This window comes from Penicillium psychrosexuale (genome assembly GCF_028828465.1).
Source record: "Penicillium psychrosexuale strain IBT 29551 chromosome Unknown utg000001l, whole genome shotgun sequence".
NCBI lineage: Eukaryota > Fungi > Ascomycota > Eurotiomycetes > Eurotiales > Aspergillaceae > Penicillium > Penicillium psychrosexuale.
In genome coordinates, this window is record NW_026643186.1 from 475889 (window position 1) to 490197 (window position 14309).

Consider the following 14309-nt stretch of genomic DNA (forward strand, 5'->3'; position numbering starts at 1 on the left):
TGGATATCGCACTAAAGTATCACCCCCTCAAAGCGACGTTTATCAAATATTTACCGCATTTTGTCTATACAGTTATGATGTCTTCACGCCAATATATGCGCATTTGCTGCACGGCTGATATTTACACATATGTTATGAGATATTCGCGAATACAACTGCACATGATCACTAATCTCTGACCATAGGTGAAGCTAGTCTGCTTGATGGATCAATTTCTACGGAGTATTAAGAAGATTTCACGTGATTTAAGTGGGCCCCCGGTTGGGTGAACTACCCCCTGCCAGTCGAAATAGATCATCCACTATCCTACTGCGTGGACATGTCATCAATGCATCAGCTAGCCAACGTGGTCGGCTTGTAGAAACCAGCTAGTCAACGTGGTCTATTTGTAGAACATCAGCCAGCCACTGTGGTCGACGAGGGAATTATCTTACCAATGACCGGCACAGAGTATATATACCTTTGTGATCTATATCTCCAGGTTTTAGAAAAGAACAAGTACAATATCATTTGAATTCGTTGACTATTCCTTCACTAACCTCTGATGATGGCTGAACCAACTGCTCCCACTGCCGTGTATAGCACCCACAAGGAGAAGGTTCTTCTCCGCATTGCAACTGGCGGAGCTGGTCAGTCTGGTCTGCTGGAGGCTTTGGCAAAAAGTTTCGTCCAATAGTAAGTTTTGTCCAAGACAAAAAATGTGTGCGGGAATGCTTTGAAGCTTCAAAATTCTCACCTACAGGCCAATAGTTGTGTCGATCACAAGAAAGCTGAGCCTTTCCTTATTGAATGGTACAAGACTGATACTACTCTTATGATTGAGAATCTGCTCAAAGAGGTCGTGGATATCGCTATCACGTCTCATGCGCTAAATGACAAGGTCATTGACCGAGTCGTGTACGCGTGGCGGGACCATTGGATGCTTGTCGGTATGGTTTTCATCCTCTCCAATAAACATTTCAAGTCTCGGTTAATCTTATGTATTGAATACTGCAGGCCCAAAAAACAACCCTGCGAACCTCCCAGAGGATAGACAGACCAGAATATCTAGTCTGTTTACCAAGTTGTTCAACCGAATGGAAGAGAGCAAGAATTCAGCGAAGCCCATCAAGTTCCTGTCGCGGTAGGTATTCGGGCTGGTCCTTCATTCCCGATCATCGGATATTTGGCATCCACTAACCATGTGCTTTCACTCAGTTATGACAGATCCGATGGAAACATCGTAGAGTCTCTGCTCTGGGCCACGATTGGCCAGGTTCCATGGGCCGATCCTCCAACCTCGTGGTATCACATGTTCCCTGGTTTGTCCTTTCAAGCTATACGTGAGGCGGCCTGTAAAGGCGAATACACCGTGACAGACAAGGAGACTTGGCTGGCGATCGAAGATGAGACGAGAAAACAGCTTACAATCTTTGTAATTATTTCCGGAAATGTATTATCGAGAATTACATGCTAACATCCAATCTAGGCCGAAGGAAACGACGACGAAAACGATCTTCTACTTAACCATGCTCACATTCTGGTCGGTAAGAATGCCAAAAACAAAGCAACGGCAAACGACTTTGCCGACTGGATGGTTCGGGATGACGGTGGCCAGCAGGTCATCAGGAGCTTCACGAAGAGCGGAGAGGTCCTGTACTCGACTATTCCAGCAGGAGTCGACCCTCTAGACCGTGTCAAGGGGCTTCTAGGATTCTCCGGCTCGACCAAGGCAGCTTTCCCAGTTGAATGGGCAGAGGGTGAGATTTACTTCTTCAATGATAACCAGTATGCTCGCATCGATCCCAATAAAGAGCACGACGACCAACGTGGTAGCGACATTTTGTCAATGTGGCCCGGGCTTAAGAAATTCGGATTTTCCCCGATAAATTCCATATTCACTGCAACAGACAACGAAAAGGAAGCATACTTTTTCTGTGGATCTCGTTGCTTGAGAATGCATGGTGGGACCGGAGTTCCCAACGGCAATCCATTCAGGTTCCAGGAGAAATGGCCTGCCCTGAAAGATGTGGGCTTTGACCTGGTGGACGCATCATTGCCTTTCAGTTTCAAAGGAAGCGAGTATCAACATGTCGTATGTTTCTTCCGCAAGGAAAGGTACGCTCTAATTGATGTCATCCGGAATATACTCTTGGAATCGGGTAATATCGCGTTGCGCTTCAATGCTTTGGCAGCAGCCAAGTTCAAGACAGTCGATGCTGTTGTGTTTCAGCCGAGAACGAACAAACATGAGGCGTGGTTTTTCTCCGGCAAACAGTATGTTCTTGTCCATTTGATTGGTGACTCTATCGCCCGGGGACCGTTGGACGTCGCAGCCCAATGGAAATCTTTGAAGGCTGCTGGGTTCTATTGAGAGAGACATACATGTGGATATGGACACTGTGATTTTACCGTTCTGTTTTACCGTTTTGTGAGGTTAATGAATGTCTCGAGATCACTCAGCTATATGGAATTTCTTCTTTCCTTTTTCTAACACAACAGCCAAAGGTATTATAAAGGCCATACAAAAAGTGCACCTAGGCAGTCTATGAGGTATGAATATGGAGCTACCTGCAACAAACTTGGTGTGAGGCTGGGAGAAGAGCGAGCAATACAATGGACTGTATTATGCTAACTGGGTGTCTTTTATACTAGGTTTTATTTGTTTTTTGTACTATGTACTTATTATGTGGTTTTTAAATAGAAAATGTACTCGTCTCTTTTCTCGCTCATACTATTGTGATATTGCAAGCTCAATGTTCTATATTACAGCCAGTATCTGCATAAACTAGTATGTAGTACTCCGTACTCCGTATGCTGTCCTAGAATTTAGACTAACCCGAAGTGGGGCCCCGGACCCACTGCGGGTTGTAGAGGGCATGGTAGATGAGACCAGACCTCGTAGTCTGAAGGGCGAGTATCGCATCAGCGCCTCGCAGGCATTTTGCCCGACAAATTGGACGAGACTGATTAGCAAAATAGGCAGAGACTCACTGAGTTCCGGCAAAAGTTATCCCAAATCCTAGAAGTTCTAGTACACGTATCGAAATGACTAAACGAATTTCAAGCCTGTTACGATGGTGCACTCTAAAAGAAAAAGGAAAAGAACATTGACCATTATCTACATAGAAGGGGGAGACGGGGAGATAAGTATGATTCAACGACAAAGTCATGAACTCAATATCTTGGGCCGACAAAGAGCCTTATCGTTCGGAGCATGGTTTTGATCTTGACCACCACCCAGTAAGTTTTCAAGAATCTATAGAAAAGCCTTGGTCCATTGGAGAATGCTTGTCAGGATTAGTTATTAGATCCAGTAGCTTGTCACTCATCTTTTTGGTTACATGCGCGTAGGTAGATAAATGATCCGCGATACAATATTTTATGGGGATTGATATATCAACACCCCCTGTGGCTAATCCGACACCCCTTTGGCTAATCCGACACCCCTTTTGCCTAATCTGACACCCCCCGGCCTGAAATTTCAGTACCGCCTTCTAGAGGAGTACCACTCAGAATTCTGCCGTATTTCTGCCTTATTTCTCCCATACCTTATTTTTTCTGCCATATATTCTGCCTACTTCTGGTATATATAGTAAAAGAACATTCATTTTGATCAGAAAAAAATTGTGTATTCTACCTGATTCCTACTGGATTTGACCCCTTGAAGATGAAGTGACGATAAAACATTTGATGATAAAGCAGTTTGATAAAGTAAGATATAATAAGAGTGACTTAATTTTATAACCTCACAATATACAAAACCCTCACAGCCCGGACGTCAATATCAAGCAGCCCAGCTCACCCGCTACGACAATCAGAGGCACTCAGCAAATACCTGCTCCAGGAAGCGCATATCTGCCAGTTCTTAATGGAACACCCATATGAAAACGTCACCCGCTATCTTGGCTGCGTGGTAAAAGACGACCGGGTTACCGGGCTCTGCTTCCAAAAACACGCGGAGACGCTCGGAGACCGCCCGAGGGACGGCCGCTCGGTCGACAAGGAAAGCTGCCTCGAGCAGGTCAGGGCAGGCATTGATCATCTTCATGCCTTGAATCTTGTCCACAACAATCTTTATCAAGAGAATGTTATGTTTGCAGACCGAGATATTGATGCCCTAGCGATCATCGAATTTGATTAGTGTGCCTTTAAGGGACACCCGCTCCCGGACAAGCGGGCCATATGCCCAAAGGTGCGCCGCGGAATTCGAGAATGATAGTCTCGGTTTGGACAGGGTCTGGGACGAACTAAATTCGCCTAAAGAATATGAATGAGATATGATAGGCCAAAAGGAATGTAAACTGCAACAGCACCATACGACAATTGTATCGTTCAGGCTCGTACCTGTTTCATATATATTGGAGAGGGAAAGGCACAATGGGCAGTCTGGCAAGGCAGACAAGATGAGAGTGACAAAACAACACCAACCTTCTCAGTAGGTTAGCTAGCAAGCATGGGAAATCATACAGACTTTAGTAACTATCCTTTTATCCTAGTGAAGCAGCATTCTATAAAACATCCCTTCATTCAGTGCATGGGTAGTTGTTATAAAGCCTGAGTTCTCCCTATTTGACATGGTGAACCCGTACATATATACTTCGAGTACATAGTTCTAAGTCTATTTTGGTTTTCAGGTGGATGGAGGGCCTTTATTTGTAATACCAGCTAAGTCGAGCTGGATCTCCCCTCAGCTTTTGCCCTGACGACTAGCTATTTGCAAAGTATACAGAGGTCGAAAACGGCGACTCCCCCTAGCAGCCGCTGTTCATTTACTTAGAGGCTTGCAAGAGATTATTCTACTGCATCGAAGAATAGAGGGTCTCGAAAGTAGAAATTGGGAGCCAGTTGGGAGATTGCACGTTGCTGAAGTTCAGGGGAAGTTGCCAGGGGAAACGGCTGGGGACGGGGCTAGACGCGAGTTGTTATTTGAAGGAACCATGGCTTGAATTTAGATGCTTTTACTTGGATTGAACTGTTATTTTCGAGTTGATAGATGTTTTTATCTTCGTAGTCGGGTTTATGAAGCAAAAGAGTGAAAAAAGTATAGTTAGTTACAAAAGTCCACTTCATGCCTTACAATTCAGGCATCGCGAATCAACACCCCTCCTTTCCGGCCACCAATCAACGGCCCAAGTGGGAAGGCCCGAGTTTTTTAAAAGCCTCTATTTAATCTTTCCCTCTTCCGCTCTCTTTTCCTACTCCATACCCTTTGATTATCATCCTCATACATTCAAAATGTCCGCCAACGAAGAACAGACGTATGTGCTTCAAAACCGGTCTTCCCTAATCCCCCTTCTTTTTCGATTGCTATTACCCCTCGCTGCCGGTAAAGCTAATCAATTGCTCTAGTTTCATCGCCATCAAGCCCGATGGTGTCCAGGTACGGACACACCCCCCTTCGACTTGAATCCATAACGGACCCGGAAGAGCTTCGCAATTGAACGACATTTACTGACAGCATCAACCAGCGTGGCCTCATTGGACCCATCATCTCTCGCTTCGAGAACCGTGGCTTCAAGCTCGTTGCCATGAAGCTCACCTCCCCTAGCCAGGAGCACCTCGAGAAGCACTACGCTGATCTCGCCACCAAGCCCTTCTTCAAGGGTCTCGTCGCCTGTTAGTTTCCTCGTCCGAACGGTTCCGCAAATCCAGATACACTAACAAAGCTCTAGACATGCTGAGCGGCCCCATCTGCGCTATGGTCTGGGAGGGTAAGGACGCCGTCAAGACTGGCCGTGTCCTCCTCGGTGCCACCAACCCCTTGGCTTCCGCCCCCGGTACCATCCGTGGTGACTTCGCCATCGTAAGGAACCCCCTATGTTCTGAGATCGCGTCATTTCATACTAACAATTTGACTAGGATGTCGGCCGCAACGTCTGCCACGGTTCCGACTCCGTCGAGAACGCCAAGAAGGAGATTGCTCTCTGGTTCGGTGCCTCCGAGGTCCTCAAGTACACCTCCGCCCAGGCCGCTTGGGTTTACGAGTAAATTCTTCGCCTTTAAGTGGACTAGTCGGGCGGACTTCTTGTTCGGATACTTGTAGCATAGAATAAAGCAGCAGTTCTGAGGAAGAAGTCCAATGGCTTGACAAAATACACAATATACAAATTCATAGACCTATGAATATACTTCTCTCTGGTATCATAGTAGTGCTCGACTAGCTCATCCTCTGCCGAAGAGACGCCCGGCTAGCTTTGCTATCGGTGTAAATACCGACCTTGCAAACCACGGTGTCGCCCAAACACTCACTGCCAACCGGACTGGCAACAAAGCTTTCGTGACCGCATAGGCTGTAGCAAATTCCAGTACCAATCGAACACCTGCTCGATCCACGGTCTTCTCCGCAGTGGTTTCATGATCGGCAACAGTATTCACGTCGGACTCATTCACCCAACCTTTCTTTTTCAGCCAGCGGCCGAAACGCGCAGCTCCTTCGTCGAAGGCATTGGTCTCGCCTGTTTGCGATGCAAGATCCGGCATCCAGACACCATAGTGAAATGCACCAACCAATCCAAATATTGGAAGAATAGCGGTTATTTCGTGAAGTATTAGGAATGAAGTGATATGGGTGACCGGCGCCCCTAATAAGGGCGTAGTGTATGTGCGGAGAAAGCGAGGGAGGCAGTCGTTGAGCCGACGTAGGCGAGAGCGAGAGTCATTAGGGCTCGGCTGTGATGGTTTCGGTGGCTGTGGAGGGGATGGAGTGGAAATGGTTCGTCGCGACGCATGCGATCTAGCGTGTCGAGCTGTTTGGAGACGGAGATAGCGGAGAAAGTTGGGTGGTTGGGAGGCCATGTTTTCGTGAATGAATTGGCAAACTTGTGGAGTTCAAAAAGAGAGACTACATATGTTCAAAAGATAATCCTTCTCCGACGCCAAAATACATGAGTGCAAAACAAGTGCTCGCGTTAAGCTCGCCGATCCCGATGAGACCTCGGGCCCCGGGGAAAAATGACGATTGTCTCGCTGAGTCATCTCTTGCACTGTCACTTTTTTTCTCTAGCTCTTCGGGATCAAGATAAAGTTACTCCTTGCATAGGAACAGTATTTAAGCCTTTAAATCCATGTAGTGTATTTGCAGTAGACCTTTCATGCGCGATGGCCAGTCGGCAGCTGTAGACATCATAGTTCCCGATGCGACTGGAGCAGATGGTGACATGGTCCACTTTTGCCCCGAATCCTCTCTTCTTCATTCAACCCCTCCCATTGCCGACCCATACACCTATAGGACGCAATGGAGAAGAAGATCACTGAGAAGATCGCGGCTCTGCCGCCAGATGCCAACTACTTTTCCTTGGAGTTCTTCCCTCCAAAGACCCGAATGGTGGGGGTTACCCCGCCTGCTGAACAGTCGTGGATATTTTGCTAATATGGCCTACTATAGGGCTTCGCCAACCTGTCCGCGCGTCTGGAGCGGATGGCACAAGCACTCCGTCCTCTCTTCGTCACAGTTACCTGGGGTGCCGGTGGTAGCACTGCCGCACGATCGCTCGAGCTGGCGGAAGTATGCCAGCGCCAACTGCAGTTGACCACCGTCCTGCATCTGACATGTACGAACATGAGCCGAAAATTGGTGGATATGGCTCTCGATGAGGCCAAGGTTCTCGGAATTCGCAACATCCTGGCCCTACGAGGAGATCCCCCCGCAGCGAGGAATATAACATGCACGGAGAGGACGATAGCAACAAGGATTTCACTTTTGCCATTGATCTGGTACGATACATTCGCCAGAGACATGGCGACTACTTCTGTATTGGTGTTGCCGCATACCCGGAGGGCCATCCCGCCGACACGTTCCAGGACGTCCAGGATCCGGCCAGAGATATACCTTACCTGGTCGAGAAGACACTGGCTGGAGCGGATTTCATCATGACCCAACTGACCTACGACCTCGACGCTTACCAGAAGTTTGAACACATGCTTCGCAACCATGAGTCTGGTGCTTTCAAGACTATCCCCATCATTCCGGGTTTGATGCCCATCCACAGCTATAAGATTCTGACCCGTGTGACTAAGCTCAGCCATGTCACGATCCCACCTCCCATTGCCAAACGCATGGAAGAATTGAAGCACGACGACGACGCGGTCAAGCGCGCGGGTGTGGATATCGTTAGCGAGATTGTGGGTGGTATGAGCCAGCTTCCCTCCCCGGGACCGCGAGGATTCCATTTCTACACCTTGAACTTGGAGAAGACAGTATCATTTATCCTAGAACAATGCGATTTGATTCCGTCGTACTCGGATGCTGGAGACAATGCTATCGAGGATGGCCCTGCATCCATTCCGCTCGATTTCCCCGAACGTGCCTCGCGCAGACGCCGTGCGTCCTCTATGAACTCGCAACCCCACAACCGCGTCATTGTCGACAAGCTATCGGTCCACGGGTCATCGCAGGACTCCGTCCACGAGGCCCGCGCAGATAGCGCAGGCGTGCCTGCACCCCCGCCAAACCGCAGTACTACTCTTCTCATCTCCGAGGGTCTCGGTGCCCTTGGCAGAGAAGCAACATGGGATGACTTCCCCAACGGACGATGGGGCGATGCTCGCTCACCTGCCTTTGGTGAGATCGACGGCTATGGTCCCTCGCTCCATGTCACTGCCAACTCCGCACGTAGGCTATGGGGCCACCCGGTGGACAACAAGGACATGAGCACCCTTTTCCGTCGCCACGTCTCGGGAGAGCTACACATGGTCCCGTGGTCAGAGGGTGGTGCCGAAGAAGATGGTGAGGGTTTGAACGCAGAGACTGAGCTGATTCGACCGGAGTTGTTGAAGCTCATTGATGGCCGCGGCTGGTGGACACTGGCCTCGCAGCCCGCTGTGAACGGTGTACACAATGACCACCCCATCTTCGGCTGGGGTCCCCAACGAGAAGGCTTCGTCTTCCAGAAGCCATTCGTGGAGTTCTTCTGCTCGAACGACGACTACACCAATATCCTGAAGCCAATGTTCGCTAAGCACGGTCGCGACAAGCTCACCTGGTTCGCCACAAACATCGAGGGCGATTTCGAGTCCTCGCTCCCAACCCAGCCTGCCGATATGGAACTCGATGACCTTGCCTCCAACCCCGAGAGTGTCAACGCTGTTACCTGGGGTGTATTCCGCGGTAAGGAGATCGTCACCCCAACCATCATCGAGGAGGTGAGTTTCCGTGCGTGGGGTGAGGAGGCGTTCCGAATCTGGGACGAATGGCGTCGCATCTATCCCCGCGGATCGCCCACCGAAACCTACCTGGACACCACCAAGAACGACGCTTGGCTTGTGTGTGTTGTCGGTCAGCAGTTCGGTGCCGGTACCAAGCAGGGCTCCAAGGAGGAGGAAGACGAGGTCAAGTGGATGTGGCGGGTCTTGGCGGGCGAGGAGGTTTAAGAATGCGTCTTTCTACAAATCAGGATAAAGATATACCCTAGTGTTCTTACGGTTGACGGTTGGCGGTTTAATGGGGGCAAGCCTGGACATATAGACTAAGAATGGCACAAAATCTGGATTTCTGTACACTAGTCTTGACCCCATCCTATTGAGATGAATATTATGAATATGCGTGCACTCCTGCTTTTATAGGGCATTGTTACCCCCCCCCCTCTGTCTGGTTTTTCAGGATTCAGCTTACCGCCATAACTATCATTAAGGGATTTTTGACTACCCCGTATGTAAAGTAGAATTCAAAAGTGTAGAATTAAGTCTGGCAAATTGAAATTGATGCCTTATGTGTAAGACAGAGGGGTCGAATTAGCCAAAGAGGGGCCCTGTAACAATCCAGTATATATATTTTGTGTTGATCTATAGATATCATACGCTAATTGCTAAGCAAATGCTTCCATAAATACGTACCGTTTCTCATGCAAGCGTTTGCCGGAGGCGATCCTCCCTGCTGCCATCACAACTTCTCGGCAAATCCGTGTTCCTCGAGCCCGCTCGCGTCGGTGTCCGGGGTAGCGATTTCAGACTGGGCATCGGCGAATTTCTGTATAGCATCGTCAAGAGCGCCATATATCTTGGGCATGCGTCGGGGCTGGTTAGGCCCGTTGGCTGGGAGTTGATAACCGCGTAATCTGGCAAGATCGTTAGTGATTTGAAATAAAAAACACATTGACAATTGGCAATTGACATACCTAGGACCTTCTCCACTACTCTCCGGCATCGAAGAGGCATAAACACGAGCAAACGTCTGCACGTCCTGCTCGAAGGACCCACGTTGGATACTCTCCCGCACTCCTGCGAAGAAGGTATCCATGACGTGGAAATTATGGACTTGAAGGAGCGCCCAAGCGGTCATCTCCTTAGCAAGGAGGAGATGGTGAATATAAGCACGATGGTAATTCTTGCAGGTATAGCATTCACATCCCTCGCCCAGCGGAGATGTATCGGTAGCGTGATCAGCGGTCCACATATCGATTCCCAAAGGCCGAGGCTTAGACTTGCCCTCTTGCAGGGCAGCTGGAGCGGGGAAGACGAATTCCATCGCGATACCGCCGTCTGACGACGCGCCCAGCAAAGGTGTAGTCAGGAGATCTGCTCCAAGGGATATGTCACGCAGGATAGTGTGGGGAGTCTCGGGCTCGCTGAAGAGCAACCGAGGCAGGCCCGCCAGCGACTCTGGGACGAATCCCAGTGACGCAGACTCATATAGCGCCAGGCCGGATATATCCCAGCGGAACTCGCTCTCCAAATCATCCAGATAGAGAGACTGCTGCGCATTATCAAGAGGCAGCACCGGTGCGAAGTATGCGCTCTTTGACTTGTCTTTCTCTGCCACAGCGTCCCCGTAGAGCTGCTCCAATGCATCGCGTGTCCAAGCATGCGTCCGGTCAACCATCTTCCCTCGCCTCTTAGACCCAGGCTGCTTATTAGCCAGGTCCACCATCCCGACCGCAATGTCTGGTCTCAGTTTTTGAATCGCCTTCACATAATCATGCGCAGATAACTGGGTGAACCCGACCGATGTTAGCAGCGCGATGGAAGTGTTTGTGTTCGCGGGCGGGCATGGGATCGGAGGGAATCGACGCGGGCCTAGGATCAGAGGCATATCTTCAGCTACACAGATGAATTTCTTCAAGGGCGACTCGTGATCAGCGACGGGTGTCCTGTAAACTGGGGGTTCCTTTTTCGCGATGACTTTTATATGCCCCAGGGGCATGCGCTGTCAGCTATTGATGAGAACAAACTTGTAGCCATCTCGGAGTACTCCTCTTACAATCTTCTAATCCAGCATATAAGCTGTTGATTTCAGTGTGGTCGCGCATCACATCGTGCGCAACATGTGGGACTGTGCCCCGCGAAGTGAGCGGGATATGGTGCGGCGTTGCGAGGGTCTTGCGCCCTGGAATGGCTAATTTTCCTACTCGCGGGGCAAGGATTGGAGCAGTAGATGCCAGGATGCTGAAGGTCATCGCTGGGGACGCGGACGTCGCTTGGTCCATGGCGTTCGTGGTTATTGAGAGACCATATTTGGGCGGATCGTGTTCTTATCGAAGAAATCGGATTTCCCGATAAACATCGAACTCGCTATCCTTCGGAAACATTTGGGCTATTTCGCACATTTCACTAGGAATTGAGGATCTTGACCTACAACTCTCAGATATTTACATCTAATCACACCCCTGTACTCCAGTCAATCATGACAGGCCCATCAGCACCGCCGACGCGACGCGGAGCGCTCATTGTTGTCGAAGGACTCGACCGCGCTGGCAAATCGAGTCAGTGTGAGATGCTACAGGAATATCTCTCGCAGCAGGGGCATGTGGTTAAATACATTCGATTCCCAGGTATTAATTAATCGTTCACTATGGGTGCATTGGTCTAATAATCTCCTCTAGACAGAACGACGCCCATCGGGAAGTTGATTGATAGCTATCTACGCGGCACATCCCACCAAGACGACCATTCCATTCACCTCCTTTTCTCAGCGAACCGGTGGGAAATTGCAAAGAGCATTGAAGAAGATATCACAAACGGAACAACCGTCATTGTAGACCGCTACTCATATTCCGGGGTTGTTTACTCTGCCGCGAAAGCGAACCTCACACTATCACTGGACTGGGCATGGCAGCCAGAAATCGGTCTACCGCGCCCGGATATATGTTTATTCCTTAGCATTTCACCCGAGGAAGCAGCAAAACGCGGTGGGTTCGGTGCCGAGCGATATGAAAATGAGGCAATGCAAACCCGCGTGCGGGAGCTTTTCCGGACGATCTTCGAGAAGCAGCAGGATGTGTCTATTATCGATGCGGGGAAATCCATTGATGAGGTGTCATGGGAGATACAGCGTGCTGTGGCAGGTTGCATTGCACGTCTGGACGAGACGGGCGCGTTGAGGAAATTAGAGCCTCTTGCGAATTAAGGAATTAGAAATAAAATTGGGTTTGGTTTGGTCATTCAATGATTTCTGCGTCATCCCAGTCGCTGTCTTCGATCACGATCTCAAGCTTTGATGGAGGTTGGGTCGGGCGGTGCTTTTGTCGACCCTCGAAATCTGAGTCAGATTCTATATCGACTTCCTCGAACCAATTTGGCCCTAGGTCGTCTTGGGTCGGTTCGTCCGGCAATGACCTTGGTTCAATAGCAGACCGGGATCCTGAAGATACCTCCATGGCGGCAGATTCTTTGCGAACACGTTTCTCCTTCTTTCTGATAATTGCGCGCGTTTCCTTCTCTGCTCTGTTGCGAAAGCTTAGCTCGCGCATCATTGCCACCCACTGGACGGTGTTTTTACACGCCGGGCAGGTTCCATGAGTAGGCACTAGGAGGTCTGGTCCGTTGGCCTCATCAAGGAATGTGGTAGATAGACATAATAAATGACTTGTGCCGCGGCAATTCGGGTGTGGACACACTACTATTTGTTGTTCGTCCGGAGAGATCGACTCTTTACAGACCGTGCACTGCAGATCATCCGGGTCTTCCAGCATGAACGTTGACTTTTCGAGATAATCTTCTATCCTGGTGTAGTCAATTGATAAGTTGTTAATGCTTCCAACGGGTGCGAACTCGTCGCCTTGCTTCGGAACCGGCGGTTTTGTAAGATTGTCTCCATCTAGAATAACCTTGATGTTGTCGGGTAAGCGACCATCCACACGGTCATTCCAAGCTCGCCATACACGATAGACATCGACACAAAAGAAACGGACTCGTAACGGCCAAGAGGAGAAATAAGTCGACCGAAGTAAGGAATGCAAATCCTCCAAATGCGCCGTTAGGGATCTCCTAGTCCGCGCTCTAGGTTTCGGTTTCGGTTTGCCCGTCTTCGCATCGGTATTGGCCTTAGCCCGAGGCTTGGAGTCTAGATCATCTTCGGAATCAAGGTGCCGCGACCTTTCCGGGTGTTGCCAAGCCCATCTACGCGCAATGAGAAATTGAGACGCGATATATACAAACAATTCACATGCGACTTACTCGAATTGCAAAGCGCCGACTCTGCTCGTGAAACCCTCTACGACCAGGGTCATTTCCCAGGGGCGTAATTTATCTCTGGCCGTTCGCTTGGCCCCACCTTTGGCGACACCGTTGTGCTGAGAGAGTCGTCTGATCGGGTTTGGCGTCGAGCCAATGTATAGTGAGGCGTGTCGAACGGTTGACCGGAGGAGATAACAGGAGTAATATGCCGGGATTGGTTTAGGGGTTTCAGACTCCTCCATGCTGTTTGATTTGGAGAAATTTTTAAAGTTTTTGACATTGAAATGTTCAATTCAATGTTGTTGGCTTGTCGAGTCCTTGAAATTAGCTCTGCCTATCGAATACGTGCGGGTCCAAACGGTACCGTGATATACAGATCACATGATAAAGTATTTTTTCCCCTCTAAGGGGAAATGGAATTGCTGTCTAGGGATGATAGGGACTTAAATATGTAATGGAGTTCTTACCTATAGTTATGTGTATTGAAGGGATATGCAAAGAATGCCTACTGAAAGTCTCACAAATAACTATGTCACAACTCCATTTGATAAACATTTGAAGATATCAAAAAGACAATAAGCCGGAATAAAATACATATTAAGCCATTATTGAAACATCGCAATTATAGAAACAAAGTCTATACGCAGGTAATATTTCGCCAGTATCCGAGGCACATCCCTCTATCAAGTTAATATGTCACAAGACACTATATTTGGATATCCACCATACACCATATAGGTCTACGGCGTAATATTGGGCTCCCAAATACTGCGGTCCCGTACACGAAATTATTTAGGGGACACCGTATGATCCCCGTTTGCAGCATTACAGTATAATTACTAAAATTTCACGTGAAACTCAGGGTACAGGCGGTTCCTGAGCTCGGATTAGCTCATTCTTACAGTAACTCCTTTACCGTACTGATCGGTACCATCGCG

The 14309-nt window shown here is 49.0% G+C and overlaps 8 protein-coding genes across 8 annotated transcripts; 5 read left to right on the plus strand and 3 right to left on the minus strand.

The window, feature by feature from the left end:
- Positions 1 to 547: 547 nt before the first annotated feature.
- Positions 548 to 2353, plus strand: N7518_000166 (uncharacterized protein; the record flags this gene model as incomplete). Its single annotated transcript, XM_057181094.1, has 5 exons — positions 548 to 675; positions 751 to 897; positions 1052 to 1123; positions 1198 to 1414; positions 1469 to 2353. 5 exons carry the CDS (start codon positions 548 to 550, stop codon positions 2351 to 2353), a joined length of 1449 nt encoding a protein of 482 aa, XP_057046444.1.
- A 1497-nt stretch (positions 2354 to 3850) lies between these two features.
- Positions 3851 to 4123, plus strand: N7518_000167 (uncharacterized protein; the record flags this gene model as incomplete). The annotated part of the gene is made up of 1 exon (XM_057181095.1): positions 3851 to 4123. The coding sequence occupies one exon, from the start codon at positions 3851 to 3853 to the stop codon at positions 4121 to 4123; it is 273 nt and encodes a 90-aa protein (XP_057046445.1).
- Positions 4124 to 5217: 1094 nt separating this feature from the next.
- N7518_000168 (uncharacterized protein) lies at positions 5218 to 5970 on the plus strand (the record flags this gene model as incomplete). Its single annotated transcript, XM_057181096.1, has 5 exons — positions 5218 to 5240; positions 5332 to 5362; positions 5451 to 5598; positions 5655 to 5785; positions 5842 to 5970. The coding sequence occupies 5 exons, from the start codon at positions 5218 to 5220 to the stop codon at positions 5968 to 5970; spliced, it is 462 nt and encodes a 153-aa protein (XP_057046446.1).
- A 174-nt stretch (positions 5971 to 6144) lies between these two features.
- N7518_000169 (uncharacterized protein) lies at positions 6145 to 6777 on the minus strand (the record flags this gene model as incomplete). The annotated part of the gene is made up of 1 exon (XM_057181097.1): positions 6145 to 6777. The coding sequence occupies one exon, from the start codon at positions 6775 to 6777 to the stop codon at positions 6145 to 6147; it is 633 nt and encodes a 210-aa protein (XP_057046447.1).
- A 439-nt stretch (positions 6778 to 7216) lies between these two features.
- On the plus strand, positions 7217 to 9351 carry N7518_000170 (methylenetetrahydrofolate reductase (NAD(P)H) MET12; the record flags this gene model as incomplete). The annotated part of the gene is made up of 3 exons (XM_057181098.1): positions 7217 to 7306; positions 7367 to 7532; positions 7583 to 9351. The coding sequence occupies 3 exons, from the start codon at positions 7217 to 7219 to the stop codon at positions 9349 to 9351; spliced, it is 2025 nt and encodes a 674-aa protein (XP_057046448.1).
- A 508-nt stretch (positions 9352 to 9859) lies between these two features.
- On the minus strand, positions 9860 to 11402 carry N7518_000171 (tRNA-ribosyltransferase family protein; the record flags this gene model as incomplete). Its single annotated transcript, XM_057181099.1, has 3 exons — positions 9860 to 10034; positions 10095 to 11097; positions 11177 to 11402. The coding sequence occupies 3 exons, from the start codon at positions 11400 to 11402 to the stop codon at positions 9860 to 9862; spliced, it is 1404 nt and encodes a 467-aa protein (XP_057046449.1).
- A 197-nt stretch (positions 11403 to 11599) lies between these two features.
- On the plus strand, positions 11600 to 12322 carry N7518_000172 (bifunctional thymidylate/uridylate kinase; the record flags this gene model as incomplete). The annotated part of the gene is made up of 2 exons (XM_057181100.1): positions 11600 to 11747; positions 11799 to 12322. 2 exons carry the CDS (start codon positions 11600 to 11602, stop codon positions 12320 to 12322), a joined length of 672 nt encoding a protein of 223 aa, XP_057046450.1.
- A 31-nt stretch (positions 12323 to 12353) lies between these two features.
- Positions 12354 to 13613, minus strand: N7518_000173 (structure-specific endonuclease subunit SLX1; the record flags this gene model as incomplete). The annotated part of the gene is made up of 2 exons (XM_057181101.1): positions 12354 to 13314; positions 13372 to 13613. The coding sequence occupies 2 exons, from the start codon at positions 13611 to 13613 to the stop codon at positions 12354 to 12356; spliced, it is 1203 nt and encodes a 400-aa protein (XP_057046451.1).
- Between the last annotated feature and the right edge of the window lie 696 nt (positions 13614 to 14309).